At 37.6% G+C, this 24087-nt stretch overlaps 1 protein-coding gene across 1 annotated transcript in view; it reads left to right on the forward strand.

The window, feature by feature from the left end:
- LOC135466522 (probable E3 ubiquitin-protein ligase HECTD2) overlaps positions 1-24087 on the forward strand; it is a 41766-nt gene that overhangs the window by 7060 nt on the left and 10619 nt on the right. The window contains exons 3-12 of the mRNA XM_064744051.1: positions 85-187; positions 2518-2607; positions 7256-7317; positions 13884-13929; positions 14465-14574; positions 16203-16351; positions 18680-18803; positions 20630-20726; positions 21169-21276; positions 23324-23456. Of these exons, the coding sequence (XP_064600121.1) occupies positions 85-187; positions 2518-2607; positions 7256-7317; positions 13884-13929; positions 14465-14574; positions 16203-16351; positions 18680-18803; positions 20630-20726; positions 21169-21276; positions 23324-23456 (1022 nt within the window). The remainder of the gene's footprint in view (positions 1-84; positions 188-2517; positions 2608-7255; positions 7318-13883; positions 13930-14464; positions 14575-16202; positions 16352-18679; positions 18804-20629; positions 20727-21168; positions 21277-23323; positions 23457-24087) is intronic.

The following is a 24087-nucleotide window of genomic DNA, read 5'->3' on the forward strand; positions in this document are numbered from 1 at the left end:
TAAGTAATAGAGCTATAAATTGTTTAAATTTACCCTATATTGCTATTACATGTACTTATTTTTAGTTGATATTTGCTGTTACAGACAGGACATAAAGATGGCCAAAGAGAAAGATGACTGGACTCCTGTTCAAGAATTCTATGCAACAACATTTGACTCCTTTTTGGAGCTGAATGCCCTATTTAAGGTGAGAAGGTCAACTTGACATAGAATTTTAGTCAAATGTACATTAGGCATTATTATTATGTTAATTGTTAGGAAGGTTGCTCTTTCCCATTTTGTTGTAAATAATTGTATCTTTTGATGCAGGTAATCACTGTATGTAGGATGAAAATGGATGCAAATACGTTGTATTAAACATGTGTTATAAAAAAAAAATACACAAAAGCAAAAAAAAAAAAAAACTGCAGAAGAAATAAAGGAATGGCATGACAGTCTATTTCTCTGACACATGTATGCTATTGTGATTTTAGTTTATCTTTGTTAGAGCTGAATACTGAAATAGGCGGGACTGTTTTATATACATTTCATCTAATTGGAGTGCCCTATCATGTACAAGAAGTGTCTGGGCATAAAAAATAAAAAAACAGTTTTTTCTTGAGATTTCTAAAATCTTTGAACAAGGACATACCGCTTTGTCTAGGCTTGGTTACGCTCAGTCAGCATTGTTTTTCTTTGTGAGACCATTGATTCGTCCCATGGTTTTTACGTGACCAAAGCATCACATGTGTTTCACGTGTTCTGATGATTATTATGTGGTGTGCCAGAGATTGGTGCTCTGTGCATTGTGGATGTGCATACATATTCACCTGTAAAATCGAGGTTTGTGGACATGGTTGCAGGAGTGACATAACAGGTAAGAGATCATCTACAGTCGCTCTGTATTTGTCTCTTCCCTGTTGGTTCAGTGCTCAACAAAGCCCTGTCACCTTGGTGATGTGTGTTGACAGGAAATATAGTGTGGAGTGGAAAGTACAAGCGAGAAAGACCGCTTTCTAGACCCCATCAATAAGTCCCACACAAAGATGGTCAGATTGGCTTGGGCAGGCTTCCCAGCAGAGATTCTCGGGGCCACATTCAGAATTTAACAGCTGTATTGATTAGCAGAAGAGGTGTTGTACTGAGCAACAAACTGCAAAACAGCAACGGGATATCAGTTTTTATTATGATTGGGTGTTACATGTATGTCTTATGCTGAGCTAAAACATTTCTTCTGCTCTCTGTTTTCTTTTGTCCTATGTTACCTGTAAAGGTGTACTTAGACTTTATCGGCCGCATTAAAACTACTACTTAAGATCTAGGACAGCCAGCTTCAGTATGCTGCATTTTACCTAATGTTTGGCATGTAAAAATGCACTGTAAAACAGACATAAAAGCCTTTAAAATGAAACTTTTAATACCAACATTCTTTTAAGCTTTTCTGATAAGAAATTAATCAAACTTAACAAAAAAGTATAAACAGCATTATAAAGTGAATGAATCAGTCAGAATGGGTCACTTGGAAAGAAGGTGAAATACAGTGTGCCATTTTATAATGTGACAGTTGTATTTACATCCATTAAGAGTTGCTCACCAATGCTTATAAAGCTGCGATTAATACTCTTTTCAACCAGCAGGCGTCAAGCCACTATGTGCCAGACTATGAAATTTGCCACTTTTACATTAAATGATTGAAACTTAAAACATTGCTGCAGTGGTCGGTTAGGCGATTGTTTTCTTGCCTGGACTGATACCAAGACAAACATCAGCAGACAACTAATTTTAACTCGCGTTATATCGGCTCACATGTTGCCCAAGGTGTGAGTAGGAATTTAGTGTCTCACTAACATGTTCGCTGTACCTGCGTATGTGTTGTTGGTTTGCTGCACAAACTAATACAGTTTGGCTTATGTAAAAAATTAAGTTGTGTAAAAGGCCATTACAGTGTTCCATGTAGCTTGGGAAATCACCTGAGTGATTTTTACCTTGCATCTTGACGCAGACTGACCACTTGAAGCCTACACCGTTCCTTCACTGATGAGATTGACCAGTTGAAACTGACAACTTTCTATACTGTCCATAGTTATATGGTGAGAACCATCATCCAGTCGTGTTCGCGCTATTCAACTTTTCTGATCAGATTTCCCTACAGCCCCTGACCCTGTTTGGTGGACTTTCCCTCGAGCATTCTGACCACGAGAGCTGCTCAGCTGGTCAAAATGCTTTCATGGAATATGTTAGGAACAGGGCTATGGCTTAATTTTAAGAGGTTATCTAGGAGATAGGTAAATACTTCTTGGGATTAAGTACTTGTTGTCTAAGTGGCAGTGTAGTGTGATTGGAGTGTTGTGTTATGCCTGGTATCTTTAGCATGGTGTTTCAGTGAGGTAGCATTATGTATGCATTGAGACTGGCTTTCTACAAGGAGACATCATAACATTGTGATATCACCCAATTAAAGCTGAAAGCTACATTATACCTCATGCATACAAATTGTAATAATTTTGTTTAACCCACTTTTTGCTTTTGTTTTCTTAGCGAGATCCCAACAAAGAGTTCCGATCCACAGAAGACTGTGGATTGAAGCAAGACCTTGTGGATTCTGTGCTGGACCATCTGCTGGATGTGGTAAGTCTGTAGTTCTCCCTAAAGTTTATAATTAAGTGAACAATAGCGGGACTGAGTGCTTAGCTAAAAGCTTCAGGCAGCCTTCAAGACACATGGAGGTAACAAGCTTTCAGACAGATGTGTGAAATAGACCTTTAGACAGAAGTATGTAGCATGCATTCAGGCAAATGTTTGAAATAGGGCAGTTAGACCAAAATGTGCAACCGGCCTCCAGACAAAAGTATGCAACAGGCCCTTGAGATAGAAGTGTGCAACAGGCCTTCAGACAGAAGTGTACAACAGGCCTTTAGACAGAAGTGTACAACAGGCCTCCAGGCAGAAGTGTGTAACAGGCCTAAATTTCCATCTACATTTACGTAAGCGTAAATGATCAAATGAAGTTAGATAGAAGTGTACAACAGGCCTTCAGACAGAAGTGTACAAAAGGCCTCCAGACAGAAGTGTACCACAGGCCTTCAGACAGAAGTGTGTAACAGGCCTACATGTCCATCTACATTTAAATTTAAAAGTGTCAATGATCTAATGAAGTCAATATAAAGACAAACATGACTTGGTTTCATCCACCCGTAAACCTGAAATTAATAACAGTGGCCATTCCATTGTTACCAGTTTACCTTGTTGGAACATTGTGAAAGAGTCGGGGAGTGGGGGGAGGTGGAGGGAATGTGCATAGATTTTATCATAACTTTGGTCAATCCAAGGAAATACCTTTTCTTGTTGTTTTGCCTTGGACAAGGAATTTGCACATTTACCCACTCCCACTGTTTGTGGGGCCATGGTGACAATTGACAATTGACCACGATCACGTGTCTGTGTTCGTTTAAAACCACTTAATTGTCTTCTGCCAGCACGGTGCCCACATTATTACAGAAGCACGCCATACATGGGGGAAATGGGCTAGTGACTTGTTAAACATTGGTGGCTGACCTCGGGCACCAAAAATGAGTAATCAATCATTTAATTAAAAAATGTTTAGTATAACATTGAGCAACAATCAAAAAAAAATGTTTTGTTCTTTCCAGACAGTGTACATGTATATGTTAACAATGAGAGCCACATAGTACTGATGTACTGTCTGCTGTTTGCTCTCACTTCTGGAATCTGTCTTTGTGTAGCGGTCTCTAGAGACCTTTGTACTCCATCTGAGTGTTTGGTAGTACATCATTTTATAATCTGTTTTAGTGGTCATGCAGTTCAGCAACATATGCGATAAATGACCTAAAATTGCACCTCCAAAAAGTGCATATTTATATGAAAATAAATGCCATAAAATATGACTTTTGATTCTGAAACCTACACTGTTCCTTTGGTATAATCCTGCATTCCAGACAAACCTGAAAACGTCTTCGTAGGATCAGTAGAACCTTCAGAATGGGGCAACTCAGCCATGGGCAAAATTTTAGGGCGTTTACTGTAGTATGATAAAGGTAGAAATGTTTGTGTTTGGTTCATACAGTTTGAGCTAGAGTTAATTGTTCTACCATATCCGTATTAATCCTCTGTTCATAATTGATATTGATCGTCTGCATTGATGTTTGTATTACTGTATTTCGACATAAAAGTTCGTTCCCAAGACCCAGTTATTTATATACGAGCCAAAAAAAAACTTTGTAAATCGGTTTTTCATGAATGACGTCTTCTTATGGCACTATAACCCAGACAAGGTCTTTTGCGAAAAATGTTACGAGAAATATGGCTGACAGAGTTTGGTGAATGTGGCCCAGGTTAATATAGACTGTTGATCTCAGGAGGGGTATGTTGAGGTACATATATAGGAAGTTTGGAAGGTAGAATTCTATCCTACTGGAAAACTGTAAATTTCAGCACTGAAAGTAATATTTTTATTTCCATTATTTGCCAGTAAATGGTGATTATTTGCACTTTATGGTGGTAAGTGTTTAGGTTAAGTATGGTATGGTCAGTCTTAGCAGGTGTGGTATGGACCCATTATTGATTCCCGCTGTTGGGAGCTCAGGCAACCTCTTGCTAGACTTTGTTCTCACCATGGATTGCCATTTTGCTAGTCCCTAGTGTGGTACTTCGATAAGTTTCATATTGATTAGATATTGACACACATGGGTCATTGGGCATACAGGTGAATGATGATGTAGATTGCTGATCATATCACTTTGGCGGATACATGTATTTATTATTTATTGATAGTATTTGTTATGACATTGTTTACGATTCTTTTGTTTGTAGGTTTCTGGCAATAGTAATCTTATGTTGCCTACTGCAATGGATTTTGATGCAGAATTTAGCCCTTTTGTTATTGTTATGTTGCGTACATACAATGTAGATGTATAGTGCAAAGGAGAAAAGGGTCTGTCAGCAACCTGCGGGATTCCACCGGGCTGTGCCCGGTTTCCTCCCACCATAATTCTGGCCGCTGTCGTATAAGTGAAATATTCTTTAGTATGGTGTAAAACACCAATCAAATAAATCAATAAATAACAAAGGAGAAAAGAAATACAGAAAAAAAAACCACAAAAGCAAAAGCGGTCAGATTTGGCCTGTATACATCACACAATTTTGTTTTGTATGGAATATAACTATTCATACTATCGATGGTGATACAGCTGCCATTATTCCTGGACAGTCCCAAGTGGAGAGGGGTCTAGTGGTTAAAAGTATTAGTCTTTCAGGAAATATGAGGGTAGGATAAAATGTAGCCTTGGACTAGCAATTTGTGGATTCCCGGGCTTTCACTCTTGGTGATGGTAAAGGGTCGTTAAAGCTTGTGTGGCTGTTTTAATCATCTAGGCATCAGTGAAGACCACTTCCACCAGTATGATGTGTACATCTCTGCCCCAGTAACAGTTGATCGGTCATTTTTTCCCCAAATAGATGGAGAAAATCTGTTAGTAATATACGGTAATGTGTTACTTGCCAAAGGTCATGCAGTGTTCTCTCTGGAATCTGACCTTTGCACAAGTGAAATATTCTTAAGTTTGCTGTTAAACACCAATCAATTAATCAATCAGTCAGTCAGTCTTCTCAAACATAACTCCTGTCTGATTTTCCTGCGTGAATTTTCCACATACAGTGGGGGAATTTGTTGTCTGTCATGCTGGATGTTCCTTGTGATGAAGAGCTCCCTGCAGAGACTAGACAATGAACAAGGTGTTAAGTAGTGACTTGTCAGTTTTAACATGTCATTAGAGGTCAAGGAAATGTTGAAGATCACACAGATATACAGGTCTTGGCCCTGCCCCAACAAACAGTGATAGGCTATAATACTGATTTCAGTTTCCATGACAGCATAAGTTATAGACTTACTAAAGGTCTCTCAGCAACCTGCGGATGGTCGTGGGTTTCCCCCGGGCTCTGCCTGGTTTCCACCCACTATAATGCTGGCCGCCGTCATATAAGTGAAATATTCTTGAGCACGGCATAAAACACCAATCAAATAAATAAATAAATAAATAAATATCGACTTACTGTAATTCTGCAACCTTTCAACATGTTAAACAAGGTGTCTGTTTAATCTTGTTCTTAATGTACGTGTATTATTCTGTATTTACTGATAAAATTATACTTCTTGTGTAGTTTGGTAGTTTTGTCCCCAAAGCTAAATTTAAAGTATGCATAAATTGCACTGAAAGCTGCTTTTTTCTATGCGAAAAGGTTGAGGGTATACATACATGTATGTCGAAATGACGGTTTTTATATGAGGAACAGCGGTCCGGGAGTGCTTATTGCACATATATTGGGTTTAATCATTGTTTGTTACATACGGGGCCTCTGTGGCTCAGTTGGTTAGCGAGCTAGCGCAGCGTAATGACCCAGGAGTCTCTCACCAATGCGGTCGCTGTGAATTCAAGTCCAGCTCATGCTGGCTTCCTCTCCGGCTGTACGTGGGAAGGTCTGTCAGCAACCTGCGCATGGTCGTGGGTTTCCCCCGGGCTCTGCCCGGTTTCCACCCACCACAATGCTGGCCACCATCGTATAAGTGAAATGTTCTTGAGTACGGCGTAAAACACCAATCAAATAAATAAATAAATAAATAAGTTTGTTACATACAGTTAGGTAATATCCATGCTAGTGCATGTGATGAACTATAGAATTAATGCAGTTGATGCTGGTTTTATGGTCACGTAATGAGGTTTACAACTGATGCATCAACATGGTGAAAACATTTGTCAGCCTGATCGTAATCGAAAAAACAGGCAATGATGGAGATAAATCAGTAGGATTATTCTTACTCTAATCCAGTTCTGACGGATAAAATATTTATATGATTATCACAGTTTACCAAATTCCTTTTATGAGTTTTGCAAGGGTAATTACTACTATAGTGATTCATTGTCAAGAAAGGCGCAAAACAATATAACACTTTTTATGTTCCATTTCCAGTATATTTTCAACAACAAAATATTTAATAAAATACTACACCCCATTTGTGACTATGATTATACTTCACAAGTTCCTGTATACATAGTTTGTGATATTCTTTTTCAAGGTTGGATTGTCTTTACTAATTTAAGTTCTCAGTTATTTAGGTTACTTCTGTGTATTAAATATGCACGCATATTTTTAATAATTCCAGAGACATTTCCACTCGATTCATCAGAACAGTCACCAGATTTTATTGTCTGGTTTTTAATTAGATTTTATTAACATAATGTCTGTGTGTGTTTGTTTTCAGCCTCAAGAGATTCAGAAGGTTGTTCTCAAATGTATCATAAACAGTATGCTAAAGGACAAACGGTAAGTTTTGTAATCATGTTTATCTGGTGGTGTAACCATGTTTATCTGGTAGTGTAATCATGTTTATCTGGTGGTGTAATTGTGTTTATCTGGTGGTGTAATCATGATTATCTGGTAGTGTAATCGTGTTTATCTGGTGGTGTAATCATGTTTATCTGGTGGTGTAATCATGTTTATCTGGTAGTGTAATCAAGTTTATCTGGCACTGTAATCATGTTTATCTGGTGGTGTAATCATGATTATCTGGTAGTGTAATCATGTTTATCTGGTAGTGTAATCATGTTTATCTGGTAGTGTAATCGTGTTTATCTGGTGGTGTAATCATGTTTATCTGGTGGTGTAATCATGTTTATCTGGTAGTGTAATCATGTTATCTGGTGGTGTAATCATGTTTATCTGGTAGTGTAATCATGTTTATCTGGTAGTGTAATCATGTTATCTGGTGGTGTAATCATGTTTATCTGGTAGTGTAATCATGTTATCTGGTGGTGTAATCATGTTTATCTGGTAGTGTAATCATGTTTATCTGGTGGTGTAATCATGTTTATCTGGTAGTGTAATCATGTTATCTGGTGGTGTAATCATGTTTATCTGGTAGTGTAATCATGTTTATCTGGTAGTGTAATCATGTTATCTGGTGGTGTAATCATGTTTATCTGGTGGTGTAATCATGTTTATCTGGTGGTGTAATCATGTTTATCTGGTAGTGTAATCATGTTATCTGGTGGTGTAATCATGTTTATCTGGTAGTGTAATCATGTTTATCTGGTAGTGTAATCATGTTATCTGGTGGTGTAATCATGTTTATCTGGTAGTGTAATCATGTTATCTGGTGGTGTAATCATGTTTATCTGGTAGTGTAATCATGTTTATCTGGTGGTGTAATCATGTTTATCTGGTGGTGTAATCATGTTTACCTGGTGCTGTAACCATGTTTATCTGGTAGTGTACTAAAAAAATTGGTGCATACCACAGGTAATCGCTAACAAATGCGCTACATGCCTGATGTAGCCAGCCTCAAACTTAGCTCCTGCTAGCTTGACTGAAGCTCATGTTGTGTGAATTTGTGTGTTATCAATTTACATGTTATAATTTTACATGTTACGATTTTACATGTTATCATTTCATGGTCTATGACAATACAAAGCTTTGGAGTGCTAGGACGCTGTCGCAAATTAATGAATTTTTACATGGATGGGTATATACGGTGTTTAATATTATTCAATATCACAGAATTTTATTACCTGAAATAATTATTTATAGGAATTTGCAAGGTAGGTTACGTAATTACTGTCATGTTTGTGGGTAATTTTCATTTTTGTATATGCCTGCTCATGTTAAAATGCAGTGATGTACCCCACCACAAAATCACATCATATACCAGCCAGAATAGCACAGTTGATAGAGCGTCCGCTTCTGGGTCAATCCTGGGTCGGATAACACCTTTGACCTTAAAAGAGGAAGTTGTAACTTCCTAGCTTGGCATTGAGCATGAAGGGGATAGTGAAACGACTGAGTGACTCGTATCAGTATAATGGTTCGGGCGGGGCGGCTTACTCGGCTTTGGTAAGTCGTCTCAGTGAAGCAGCACCAGATAAAAGAGCGGTGGAAATCTGTCCAGCAACAAGAAGGCACATTACACGCACCGTAAGGACTCCTTCGTCGTTATATGACTGAAAAAGTACAACGTTAAACCCCACACACTCACTCTATCACATCACGTCACACAGAGATGTGTTAACGTCATAACTGGGCTCAACCCGCCCCCCCCCCCCCCCCCACCCACTCCCCCCATATCGTTCTGTAATGAAAGGACTCAGGGATCCAGTATATAGGGCCACAGTATAGAGGGCTACAGTCTGTCTTACAAGTCATGATTTTGACATTGAGCGAAGTTTTATCTATGCAAAATGTGTTTTGTCAAATGCTTTTTTATTGTTAGTTGACTATAAACGCATGAGATTTTTTATTACCTAAGGATTCAAGCATTTTAGCCCCGTCCTATGAGTCATATCCCGCGAAACTAGCCTCTTATCAGGTAATCATATGCCTGAGCCAATCTGCAGAACTTGGTCCATGTTGAACATTTCCACGAGCTGGTTCCGAGTAAGGTAGTCTCATCCAGTTTTTCCTTTTTAAATAAAAAAAAGCTACTGGTATTCAGTTCATCCATGTCTTCTTGCAGCAGAAGTAATTCCTGAAACTTAGATGCCTCAGATTCAAAATGGTGGACTGTAGTCGACTGTCAGCCCGTGACTGTGTTATAGCTAACTGAAAGGATTAGTGTCCAGATTTAGATACTTGTCCTAAGCATAAAGATTAGTAGTTTCCAGGAGGGCTTCTGAGAAACATAATTATGACTTGAAATCCACCCAAAACAATGGATTTGCTACAATAATCAATCTCCAGCCGGCCGCCAGGTAAAGCTCAGCAGGTTATGTCATAGATGGATAACCCAAGTCTAAGTGGCCTCTATAACCTGGGAATTCATACCAAAGCGATGTCATTTTCGAGATGGATTCTAGCTACACAGAAGCAAATATACTGCCGTCGGCACATTTGCCTGTACACCAACAGTTAACACATCCTGGTCAGGATATTAAGTGCTTGTCTTTCAATGGTTTGGACACTTGATCTGTGGTTTCTGTCCAAACCTTGAGATAGGAATTTTTGGATTTCCACACTTTCAATGTTGATTTTGCCTTTAAATCGACCTAACTTGCATTGAAGACTACTTGTCTTCCATCCGTATAGTGCGCATATTTGCACCTAACCAGTGAAAAGGTTTCTGAGTAACTTGCCAAAGGTCAGTGTTTTACCCTGGATACTGAGGTTTCCTTCACCCCTAAAACTGACTGCCATCTTATATGGGGTAAAATCTGGAGTCATTTAACAACAATTAAATAAATAAACAAATTTTCACCAACATGTACTTTTTACAATGTGGTTTTTCCTCACACAACTGATACCTTGCTTCAGAAATAAAACTAAAAGATATGTAGATATTACTGGTGGTAAACATGGTAGATGTAGAAAACTCTAGTGATGTTTACCACCATGTTTATCCTTCAGCCAACTTAGGACAGAGCTTTATCTTTTTGTTGTTTATTATGAACGTCCATCATATGTTGACCAAAATATCTTGAGAACGATTTTATGTATGTATTTATGTAGGAAATTGGGTGAAAATTGTTTACCATGTCTTGAGCAAGAAGTTTGTCAAAAATAATCATGGGCAGTAAAGAATTCTTACTTCTTTGATACAGTACACATGCTTATATAAATGGAATGGCATAATTAAATAATGTATAAATTTTGTTAAGCTTGATGAAATACATAGTGATATACATTTTTATGAGCTCTTTGTGCCAGAGCTGATGAGATTTGCTTAGCAGGTTTTTTTTCTTTATGTTTAGCAATGCAACAATAAGAAGTTTTAAAGTGGATTTGGTTGTTAATTTACGAAAGGTGATATGACGAACCTATAATATTTTATTAAAGGTGAAAAATATTACAAAACCTGAACGAATAATTTATCAGTCTAGAACCATCACTATTCATGCAGCTACCATATGTAATATGATAATAATATGATGAAGAGTACCAGTATAAAATACATACATACATAGACACATACAGGTCGTGTGCTGCTGTATGATGTTAGCAGGCAGTTTCGATTGTTCATTAAATTTACCAAAGGTGACATGTATACATGATATGGCAAGCCTAATGACTTTTTTGTTATGAAGTGGCAAAATATTGTAAAAGATTTAAACAGCAATTTACTAGCAGTATAAAACAAGTAAACCTGCAGTATGGGTTTTCCCCTGGGCTTTGCCTGGTTTCCTCGCACAGTAATGCTGGCGGCCGTCATATCAGTGAAATATTCTTGTACACTGTAAAACACCAGTCAGAGAAATGAATAATACTAGCACCTTTCGCTCAGCTCATATACGTTATGGTAAAGGCTACAGATGGAAATAGATACACACAGGTCTTGTGCTGTATGTGTATGATAGTAACAGCTGAGGCCAATCTCAGGTGGTGTAAAATGTTCCTGTTTGTTGAGTGTACGACTACATATATATATATATATATATACACATAGTTTGTTGAGCAGAATACACTGGTGACAGACACAAGCCCATGCCAGCAGCTCCATGAATTCTCAATTAGCTGTGTTGTTGTGTTAATTAGCTCAGGTAACCTGTTAATTAAGTGTGTTGAGGGAGCTGGTTTTCATGTCTACATATGTGGCAAGAGCTAGTATGTTCACATGCTCATGTTATTACCACCTGACCCATCCCTATAAATAACTGGAAACATAACCCTGCTAATCCTACCGTTCCTTTGAAAATGACCCTTTTTTCTTTTATAGTTTTATTTTATTTTAGTCAAATTAAGACCCCACCCTGCCATAAAGTCATAAAAGGGAATGATAATATGAATTTTTCAGTGGTGATCCTGATAACAATCCCATCGCTATAGGGGAGTTTCCAGTTCGAACTCTTTTATCATTGAAGGTAGAAAAAATCCAACTGTATCATGTGACCTGTCAAAAATGTTAGGCATCTATTTTCTTCACATTCACGATAACATGGGCGTCTGGAAAAAGTGTCATAAAAAGTGATTTAGAAGGAAGGAATGATAGAGAAGATTGAGAGTCTGAATATTTGGCAACTTGAAAAGTTCCTAAAGGAAAGAGGTGTCATTTGTGTCTCTGGAGAAGGATGAGACAGGTGATTAGTAAATTAATGTCAACAAAGGTGGCCTAACATTTTTCACCATTCACATGACACAGTATAACTGTTTTTACCTTTGATGACAAAAGAATTCCAACTCGAAACTCCCCTACTCGAGGATGACCTTATGATTGCATGTAATAGAGCATTTAGTACCATGATAATTGATTGGGTTTACCTTACAGGTTAAAGATCGATTGGGCATGCCATGATTATGTTTGTATGTCATATCGCGATGGCATCAGTTGGCAAATAAATGTGATAGAGTTGTTAAATGAGTATATGTTTTTATGGGCTATCTCCGACTTGATGGAAGTCTGTTGAAATTTCACTTGTGTAAGTTAATTGGCACTAATATAACAGACCCAGGTGTCATGCAACTTGAGTTTTATTGCTTTTATGCCTAATAATGTTTCCTGTCTCAGCAGTAAATCAATGTAGAATCACCCATCAGGGTCATTCCTTGATTAAGACGGCACTTAAAATCACTAGATAATGAGTCTGGTTTTATGTATTTTTTCTGCCAACACTTGCTAGTCTCCGCCAAATTACGCCATATAAGTCCAACTGTTATAAGCTGTCAGAGTTTCGCCATTTATTTCTGACATGAATTTACAAAATTCGGGTTTTTTTTACCTGCAAACTATATCCACATCTACCCTTGCCTTTTTTTATCTAAAAGTTATGAGAGGAATACAACTAGCCAGACTTAAAAGATTTGGCTTCTATAGGGGCTGCAGTCAACTAAAATTTCAAGCATGACAGCTTAAAACAGATAGGAAATCCCTGTACACTAATGTTTACGTTGGTCCATATTACATTTTAAGATAAACAAAGGAAGTGTACATTGTAAGCTATAGCTTACCAGTAAGTTGGAAATTCCTTTGACAAAGATCAAATTCAGTGTCTGAAAACTCGGAATCTGAAGTCTTGCCAGAGATATTAGTGTCATAAATTGGAACTTTAGCGTCGTCCACTGTGGGTTCAGATTGACACAGCAGTACATTTGCTTCTGTGTAGTTAGAATCCTTGTCGAAAATGACACCATTTTGGTTGGAATTCCCAGGTTATTCAGGCCAGCTAGACTTAAGCTAGCAATCTATGACATCCCCTGCTGAGTCCTACCGGGAAGCTGACTGGAGGTTAGCCAGGGCAGTAATCTATTGTTTTGGTAGTCATTATTATGTTTCTCAGAAGCTTTGCCACTAATATACTGTTTTCAAACAGATTTTAATCATCATAATCGAACCAGTTGGTAAACCTGGAGACTAATCCTTTAACTTTACGGGCCACATGCAAGCAATTTTTCATACCCATTATGATTGCCCACATTAAGTCAAACGTCCCAAAAGCCCCAATTTAGGTGACTAGTAAGAAGTTTAAAAATGTATTTATTGTCTCTTAATTATAAGATGTTGAGTATGTTTGATTATGCAGCTGGCATAATGTGGTATCCAAGTTATGAGGCTGTATTTGAACCTGCTCTATTGAAGTCAGGAAGCTTGTGTTGTACCTATCCATAAAATTCATGTCTTTGCTGGTGTTTTCATTTGATGTTTCTGGAAGAACCTACAAATAAGGAAAAATAATGTTTTTATACATACTGTTTTTTGACATAATTTTATGACATAATTCTCTAGCCTATGTCAAAGTAGCTTGAATCCTGTCCATTGCTTCCGTAACAATTTAAACAGGAAATATATGGCCCTAAGATTTTAAGATTTTTGCTTTTAAAGTTAATTGGCAATGAATGAAATATTTCAGATGAAACTTCCTGGTTGATACTTATTTGTAAGAGCTCTTGTTTGTATTTTCTGCTTGCAGGCCACACACAAAAGATGACCTTAGAGCTTATCTAATTCTACTACAGGTTGGTAATTATATATATATATATATATATATTTTGTAATTTTGTAATAATGTATTATCTTATGATGACAAAATGTTATAGTGCGTGTTAAATTTGAATTCAGAAAATATTACAGTGTGACGAGAAATTTGATATCTGTGACAGCATTGAGAGACATTTTTTTGCTAGGGTGAATGGACTAAAATGTTGCATGAAAAAATGCAGTTGTAGGGGCAAATAAATGTTATAAAACAATATGTCTGGTGATAAAACATAATTTCTTTTCAGTAGTATATATTCCTACCTTCCAAACAAACTCAAAAGCCCTTTCTAAGATGAATAGAACTCTCAGAACCAGATAAAATGGGCAACTTAGTCATGACTGAAATTAACGGTCGTTTACCTGGCGGGATGAATTTTGTATTTGTTCTCAATACCCTGTTCAAGTTTCGAGAAATATGCTTAGTATAAATGTTACAGCTCGATAATTGGTATAGACTGAACTAAGACATAACCCTGATGACACATATAGTATGATGTTACCTTTTCTCCACAGAACCCCCAGTTTAACAGCCTGTCCACCTATGTGATATTTGCCCATCTCCTCCGCCAGGTTGCTGCTCTCACAGATCATGATCATCATTACCTCGTTCACTGGCTTAGAAAGTTAGTGCAATTTTGTGACGTAATGAGAATTTTATTATTGTTATATAAGGTGCCGTACTGAAGAGTTGCTAGAATAATAGTAGGCTGTGTAGTTTTGCATGCGAGGAGTTGTTCAGACGTTCAGTTTAACTAAAGAAAACTGCAAAATAAAATCTTTCTGATTTAGAAGAAAAAAGCCTGCCAGCAACTTGCAGATGGCTCTGAGATCAGTTAGCCATGTTCCCAGCTTAGCTTCCACATTAAAGGAGAAGAAAATTTAAATATCAATCAAATACCATTGAAAAGAGTATGTATTTCCTCGCAGTTGTATGCCATAAAAAAAAATTCTAATATGCACCTCAAGTTGATAAATTATAAATAAAGTCAGCTCCAAAGTCCTCTGTGGGTGACTCCATTTTGCCTAAGAACTAGTCCTGAAGTCTTCTGTGTTAGGAGGAGATTTGCTGTCAGGAACTGCCGAAGTGCAGTTCGTACATTTCCTGTAGAATTGTTCTTCTTGGTTGCGAACAGTACAGTTTGTTTTCCACTTGACGATCAGGAAGCCGGAATGTTGGATGTAATGTTACATGAACAAGCATTCAGTTTTAACGACTCTCATTGGCTGAGAGGTAACACACCCCCAGCATAAATTACAGGGTGTTAAAGATGGAGGACGCAATGGACTTTTCTTCTTCTTCTCCTTTAACTGCTCTGAATGATTACATTCACTAAACTGTGACTCGGTCCTGTCATCTGTGCTGTCTCCAAAGTGCCAACACCACAAAAAGAGGTGTCTCATGATCTTTGAAGTAATTCTGAATTCATATCACCTCATTATTTGAGAATAATAAAGACCATAACATCGCAAATAACACAAATGTAACCGACAAACCCACGCAGACAGCATCAGAACTTCGCAAGCCGCCGTTTTCAAATCAGGTGACTCGGTTGCTAGGGTGGAGTCGACTGCTCTTCCCAAAGTTAAAACCATCTTTTTTCACAATAGAATCAATTATATGTCATTTCTGTTCATTATTTACACATAAACTAATGTTAAGACTCGGGAACAATTTGTCAGTCGCCCTTCAGATGGTGTACAACTCACTGGTTACAATCATATCATTCCACGAGTGTATCTTTTTCCGGACGATGCCAAGTGCGGCCGGCTCGAATTGAAAATGGCTGGTTATAGCGAAGTTTGACTTGCCGCCGATGTAACAGATACATTTGTGTTAATTGTGACGGTATGGTCATCCATATTATTCACAAATCACTAGGTGATATGTAGTAAGAACTACTGAAGGATTACAGGAAACATGGTTTTATAGCGTACAGCTTTGACGTGTTGAGAACAGCACAAGCAGAAAGATTGAGTTCCAGGTTAGTAAATAGTACAGAGTACAGATCTCTGTTTCTGAAAGCTAGGCTGGGAAAAATGATACAGATGACCGCCATCATACAAGTGAAATATTCTTGAGTGTGGCGTAAAACACAAATGAAATAAATGAAAGAATAACCATCTTTTTCAAACAGAAGATTTTGTCCAGCAAAATTCGTTTTGTTTTATTATTGTTGTATGCATTTGTATGAATGTGTAAAATTGTAACATTTTCACTGAGATGTATCTCATTTCTTTTTTTTTTTTTCAGGTTACCTGTCAAGAAGTTTAAAGATATTTTACAACGTCTGCATAATTTTATCGCGTGTCGTCTCTTTCCGCCAAAGCAGCAGGATTTACCTGCCCTTGCTAAGTGTACTTGGTGGATTCCGAGTGCAACCAAAGTCCTGGCCTTGATCAGTAAGAGTCTTTAAAAATAATAAGTGATAATAGGAAACAGAAGTCATTATAAATTAGAGGAATTAAGTAGGGCAGCTTTGTTATGACCTAAAATTTCTGAAAAGACAGGCCAAAAACAGCAGTAAAGGAAATACTGTAAATGCCCTAAAAAGTTTTCAGAAAAATTCATTTCTAGAGGCAAGTGCAGTTCATAAATTATTACTTTTAGTGATGAAACTTACATATTTTGTTTAGGATATCATTCAACTTTGGAAAAAATGGGGTCAAATCAACTTTTTAAGATCTGCTCTTGGAATTAGATAAAGTGAGTCAGTTTGTCGGACAAGGATGATATTTTAGGTCCTAAATTGTAGGTTAAAATGAAAGTAATATTGTATGCTATTTCACTATTGGATAAACCTAAGAGTTGGTACAAAATCTGTACGCAAAACACATAACATTGAAGTCAATCGATGTATTGATGTCACATGTGTTGTTCGGGGATGCCTGGTGGACATGAGTACCCAGTACCTGACATGATGATAGAACCAGCCAATGACACGATCACTTCTTTCAACATCTTTCCTACATGCTAATGTAATAGTGAACATTGAATGTAATATAAATGTTTATTTTTTTTTTTTTTTTTTTTTTTTTGATTGGTGTTTTACGCCGTACTCAAGAATATTTCACTTATACGACGGCGGCCAGCATTATGGTGGGTGGAAACCGGGCACAGCCCGGGGGAAACCCATGACCATCCGCAGGTTGCTGCCAGACCTTTCCACATACGGCCGGAGAGGAAGCCAGCATGAGCTGGACTTGAGCTCACAGCGACCGCATTGGTGAGAGACTCCTGGGTCATTACGCTGCGCTAGCGCGCTAACCAACTGAGCCACAGAGGCCCCTATAAATGTTTAAGTCTGTTCTTGTATATGTAACCAAGTAGACTGAAGTACGTGTCTCTAGTGTGCATGGTGTACAGACCGTGATTCCCTTCAGACACGTATATTATATCCCTGACCTCATTCCAACTTAAAGTACATCTGATTTAAATTAGATATTTTCAAAGTGTTGGGGAAAGTTACTTGTCAAGTAAGTAAAAAAAAATAATAACATGTGCACGAACCATACTTCCTGAAACATTGTCTTCATGAAAGAACACCTCATGTTATTACATTAATTTGATTATCATGGTGAAATATTAGCTTTTTTTCCCTTTGTTTGTGTGTTTAGTCAAGTCCCAGTGGTAGAGTAAAAATCTTCACGCAATAGACAAGACCTGAAGCATGACAGAAGTGTATACATGTACAGCACTCAGCTAGATAATGCACGGTTTCTTTCTTTGGCAGAAATTGAAATTCATCCCTACTGTGAACACCTTAAATTTAGCAGAATTTTTAATCAACTAGTAACTGTGCTGTAATAAGTTAGTGAAAAATCACAGGAAATTATATGTGGTTTACAATATTTATTTATTTATCTGATTGGTGTTTTAGGCCGTACTCAAGAATATTTCACTTATATGACGGCAACCAGCAATATGGTGGGCGGAAACCAGGCAGAGGCCGGGGGAAACCTATGACCATTTGCAGATTGCTGTCAGACCTTCCCACTAACGGCTGGAGAGAAAGCCAGCATGAGCTGGACTTGAACTCACAGCAACTGCATTGTTGAGAGGCTCCTGGGTCATTACGCTGCGCTAGCATGCTGACCAACTGAGCCACATTTCATGGAAGATCACTAATTGACCTGGTAGTGCAAACTGTAGTACATAAAGGGGATTACCCTAATCCTTCAACCTTTTCATCCATCTCTGACCAATATTTTGAAACATTCTGAGAGAAGTATGAGGTGTAGAGAAATAATCATATGAAACTTCCATCTTTAGTGACATGAATTAATCATTTTTGTTGTCATTTTCATAATAATTGTATGTATAAATTCAGCTGAAAACAGTGCTTTAGTGGTTGAAAAGGTTAAAGATTTACACTAGCTGCTGAAAAGTTATATACTGTAAATCACATAATTTCATGTGATTTAATTTTCACTAACTTGGTGCTGCAGGGCGATTAGTTAAATTAACTTGCATGACATTATTGGTGGTTTACTGTTTGTGTCAATTTCATTTTCTGCAAATGAAAAAACTGCATTGTTCGTAGTACTTGCGTGAAAGGTACAAGAGTCAAGAGACAAAAGAACGTGTCGGGCAGTTTTATTTGAACTTGAGTCAGTAACCTGACAATAATAATAATCCGACAATTAAAGGTGACAGGTTTCTGTAACTGTTATGTTTGTGTATTTTGATTTTGCCTGGCTGTACATTTGCATGTATATGTTGTGTGACAGATGCTGCTAACAACCTGGCCAGCCCGTTACTTTTGCCTTACCCTGAGCTATATAACAGTACCTTAGACCACCTGGACCTAATGGCAGAGTACTACGCCTGGCAGAACCAGAGCTCACATGCAGGGTATGTACTGGGTATCCAAGATCAGAAAGAAACTGTCTCATGGGGACAGCCTCATCGTGACAAGCCAAACAGATGGATTCAGTGCAATTGATTGATTACATACTGATGGACATGTAAAATCTTTTACAAGACATCTACAAAAGGATCCCTAAAAAAGTATTAAACTGTATTTGAGTTTTAAGTATGAATGTGTATGGTTATCAAGTGCTGTTGAAATTGTTTTTTTCTGATTTTTCTTTCTGTTACAATTATTAAATGTTCAAACTGGCCCAATTTGGTTAAGTACAAGTCTTACCTCTGCTGTTCAGCTCAAGACCAGTGATTACACAGTTCAAATCCAGCTCTTGCTGGACCTGCTCAAGTACCTGTCATAAACCAATGACTCACTCAAAGTACTATAGTTTCTCTACCCAGATCATCTTGTTTGCACTAATATTATAGTGAAAGTTTCTTGTACAGCATTAAACCCCAATCAAATCAATAAATCCAGTGTATATGTTGTGAGACAGGCATAAAAAGTACTGGAGATCAAAAGCCTTTTATTGACTTGAGCAGTTACTTACTGTTTGAAGTTTCTTCTTGTGCCGGAAACACAACATGCAGACCACTTTGGAAGCAGTACTCTATGTACCTAAGCTAGCTCTGTTTGGGAAGTACATGTAAGGTACAGCTATCGGCACATATATTCCTCTTGTTCATGTTTATAGCGAAGAAGACCAACACTGCAAAACATTATTTGACATACTCTGATTCTTTTTCGATCTTTTAACAAGTTTGCAAAGTGTATTCAAACATATTCTGAAGGGGGTATTCTAAACTGATAAAATTACACTGTTCTGAAGCTCTGAAAGTGACCAATCCAACCAATATAGTTTTGTCTCTATGATAAAAAAAATGTGAATAAAATGCACTGATAAGTGCTCTTTGTATATGCGTGAATATCCCTTACATGTGGCATTATTTGAGAAATTAAGATGAACTGGGTGTGCATGCTTGGATGCATTAAAAAGATTAAACATGTAGTCTTAATGGAGGTAATATTAGTTTGCATGGGCATCCTGTCTGTTGGCATGTATTAATGGCATGCAATCAGCATATATATGCACAATAAGGCAGTCAGCCATTCAATTGTTCCGTCTGTTCTGTTGGATGTGCTACACTCGGGTACCTTTCCAAAAATTAATTTTCTTCTCACATATTTCAAGACATGCAGTGCGCTGTCAGTCAAGAGCTGTATTTGCCCAGCTGGTTCCTTCCACTTTTGCCCCTTGCAGAAAGGATGACTTAAACAATACACCGATTTATAACGTTGCAGTGAACCTTTTTGCACGTCTTTTTTATTTATGTATCACAGGAATTCCGTAGCATTAATGCTGAACTCTTTAATGTTCATCCGTTAATCAAGACATTCTTACTGGGCCAGAGTGGGCTGGAAAGCATTTGATATGGTTTTTTTTGGTGGAAGATATATGTAAGCAAGTGTAATTGTCATTTAATATGTTTTTTTTTTTCGGTGGAAGAGATATGTAAGCAATTGTAATTGTCATTTAATATGTTTTTTTTTGGTGGAAGAGATATGTAAGCAAGTGTAATTGTCATTTAATATGTTTTTTTTTCAGTGGAAGAGATATGTAAGCAAGTGTAATTGTCATTTAATATGTTTTTTTTTCAGTGGAAGAGATATGTAAGCAAGTGTAATTGTCATTTAATATGTTTTTTTTTTTTGGTGGAAGAGATATGTAAGCAAGTGTAATTGTCATTTAATATGTTTTTTTTTTTCGGTGGAAGAGGTATGTAATCAAGTGTAATTGTTTTCTTTCCTGAAGGTTTTCGTTTTGCCAGTATCCTTTTATATTAAGTATAGCGGCCAAAAGGAATATCCTGCAAAGAGACTCAGAGCAGCAAATGATAATCATGGCAAGAGTAAGTCACTCATTCTCAGTCTACACATGTATATTCTGTGTATTTGTTTCTCACCACAAGGAAATGAATGTTTCGGTCTTAGACCCCGATTTATGTTTGTTCTGGTCTGTTACACTCCATTTGCAATACACTTTTTTGGATATGTTTACTTATGAATGAATATTTTAGCATGTAATTTTAACAGTAGCATGTAATTACAACCACTTCCACAATGATGTGCACCTTAGATTCGAAACAAGCTTTTGTGAATTACCATTATGGTTTGTTTGCCATGTAATTCAAATAGAACTGACTATGTTCGAATGATTATATACATGAACCTATATTTGTTCCTGTGTATGAACATGAACCTGTCTGTTTACATCTAGACATAGTTGTCTCTGCAAGCATTTGTGATTGACCATCCTCAAAATATTAAGATTTCTTACCTTTGTCTTCACAGCGTAGTTTAGTGGCCAAAGTCCAGCGTCGACAGTTACCTGACATAGGGATGCTATTCCTGAACCTCAACGTTCGACGCACCCACCTGGTGTCTGACTCCCTTAATGAGGTAAGGTAGAAGTCTTTATGCTGAAGAAAAGCTGATATCCTAGTCATCTGGATCATTCATTTGTGAAGAAGCATTAACAATTGTCTTGCAATGCTTCCTTCTGAAAGTCATATCTTGGACTCTTGGATATTTTACCTAAAGACTTTTAATGTGAATGACCTATTATTTCATTCATGATTAAGTTGCTCATTTTCCCAGATTCTGGGAGGTCTATTGATTTTAGAAAGGTGCTTTGAGAGGTGTCTGGAAGGTAGGGTGATATTCTACTGGGAAAATGTAAATCTTAGTGTAACCGGGGTGGGCTACATTAGACACCGTGGGTACCTTAATTAAAAGTCAGTTTCTCCGTTTGAACGGCTGTATTCAAGGAAAATTGTGGCAGAAAGAAAATAGTGCCTTGACGCTGTAATATCACTGTAACATAAAAACACAAATGTCAGCTCTTATTTTTGTACGGAATATTTACGATGTATCATGTTTTTACTGTGTATAAAAATCTTACAGTGTGATAAGTCTTACAGTGTATCGGAATATTACAGTGTAACGTAGCACCCACAGGGAGAACATCACAGCATCACCGCAGCCTTGACAACATACAACGTCTGAATCTGTCAGATACACTACTCCTTAATCTTAAATGTGTGAACTGAGCAACAGCAATAACGCGACGTTCATGACTTCATTTTCTGCAGCAAAAGAGACCACTATGGCGTATGAAAATGTGAACACTAATATATGTACACCTTAACAGCTGGACAAACTCATCAGATATTATTATCCAACAACAGTGCCATACTGGCAGTCTAAGGAAATTAGACAAATTTACACAAACACATAAACAGTTCCTCACCCTGGTTATGGAGGTCATTGTTCACAGGCACACTTAGATATTCTTTTAGCCCAAGTTTGCCAAACGTACACTTTGTCTTGAGAAGGAACCCTACAGTGATTTTCAGCAACTTTGATCTTTTTCTTGAAGGTCATTAGGTTCATTTAGGTTAAATTTTATGAAAGGCTTGCAAAGATGATACCTCCAGAGTGGTTAATGTGAAATTCACCAAACTTACACCACACATACACTATGTCTTGAGGAAGAAACCTTTTGTTTTTCAGTGACCTTGACCTTTTTCTTCAAGGTCATTGGGGTTATTTAAGCTCAATTTTATTAAAGGCTTGGCCAGGAGCCTCTCACCAATGTGGTCGCTGTGAGTTCAAGTCCGGCTCATGCTGGCTTCCTCTCTGGCCGTAAGTGGGAAGGTCTGACAGCAACCTGCGGATGGTCGTGGGTTTTCCCCGGGCTGTGCCCGGTTTCCATCCACCATAATGCTGGCCGCCGTCGTATAAGTGAAATATTCTTAAGTATGGCGTAAAACACCAATCAAATAAATAAATAAATAAATTAAAGGCTGGGAAACATGCTATGTCTAGAAAGGTTTAGCCCAATTAATCTCACCAAACTTCCACCACGCTTACACCTTGGTATGAGAAAGAACCCTATTGATTTTCATTGACCTTGACCTTTTTCTTCAAGATCATAGGTGTAATTTAAGTTAAATTGTGTGTAAGGGGCTGTAAGGACAATCCGAAATAAACAAAAAAGTTGTTATGCTAAAAAGGTATTCTCCTGCTTCATGTGTCATAACTTTCTAATTGCCTCTTGAATAGCATCTGCACATATTACAGCATATTACAAACCTCCATTAAGTTGAAACTATTCATTACATTGTATATGCGCTCAAGGCTGAGGAGTTTTAAGTGCATTCCACGGTATTTTTTTTTTCGTTATGCTTGTATTTATTTATGTATTGATTGGTGTTTGACAACTTACTGAAAAGTATTTCACTTATACAACTGCTGCCAGCAATATGGTGGGAAGAAACCTGACAGAGCCCGGGGGAAACTCACAACCATCCGCAGCTTGCTGACAGATCTTCCACTGTCAGCAAAGACTTACCTTGCAGCCTAACAGCTGTGAACGATATGCTTTTACATAGCTAAAGTATGATATATTATTTATAAGCTGGTCAACCTTTCACCTTTCTTGCAGATTGCCAGAAAGCAACATGACCTGAAGAAAAAGCTGAAGGTGACATTTGCCGGGGAACCTGGGTTGGACATGGGAGGTCTAACCAAAGAGTGGTTCCTGCTTCTAGTCAGGCAGATTTTTCAGCCAGAATACGGTTAGTTATTATTCTTCTTATTTTCTGTTAAATGTTTTTTTTTGGTTACCTTGTTCATCAATTTTCATACCAAACGTTCAGTGGGAAAGAGGCAATCTCCAACTCACATGGGTTGTGCTTTGTCCATGTGTGTAGGGAGTTTTAGCTAAGTGGTGAGGCAGGGGGAGAGTCACTACTGGACCATCTCCCACTACCCGCTGTGAAATTATTGAAACATTTGTTAACAAGAGTACAGCCTATTGGTGCAATTCAAATTGGCCACATTCGTGACCTTAAACAGCTACAAAATTCAGTTAAAGTAGGATCAAAATGAGATCAATGTCAGTATGACATGCTGCGAGTTTCATATTAGTTAAAGACTTCAGGTTTTTTGCATTAAATTATAAAAAAACAAAGAAATGGCAAATAGCACAGCTCAAAGTTATGTCTGGGGCTAGACTCGTCACAATATGTATGTTTCTCTTCCAAACTACATGACACTCTTTGGTGAACAGTGTGTTTTATTTGAAATATTTTTTGATATGACCCTGAAGTACATGTTTCCTTCTGTATGTTATTTTGTGTTTGAAGGCCTTAAGAGGAACTGTCTGGTTGTAAATTGACTGGACTACTGTCAGTAAATTAAGATATT

Source organism: Liolophura sinensis, chromosome 6, assembly GCF_032854445.1.
Source record: "Liolophura sinensis isolate JHLJ2023 chromosome 6, CUHK_Ljap_v2, whole genome shotgun sequence".
Classification (NCBI taxonomy): domain Eukaryota; kingdom Metazoa; phylum Mollusca; class Polyplacophora; order Chitonida; family Chitonidae; genus Liolophura; species Liolophura sinensis.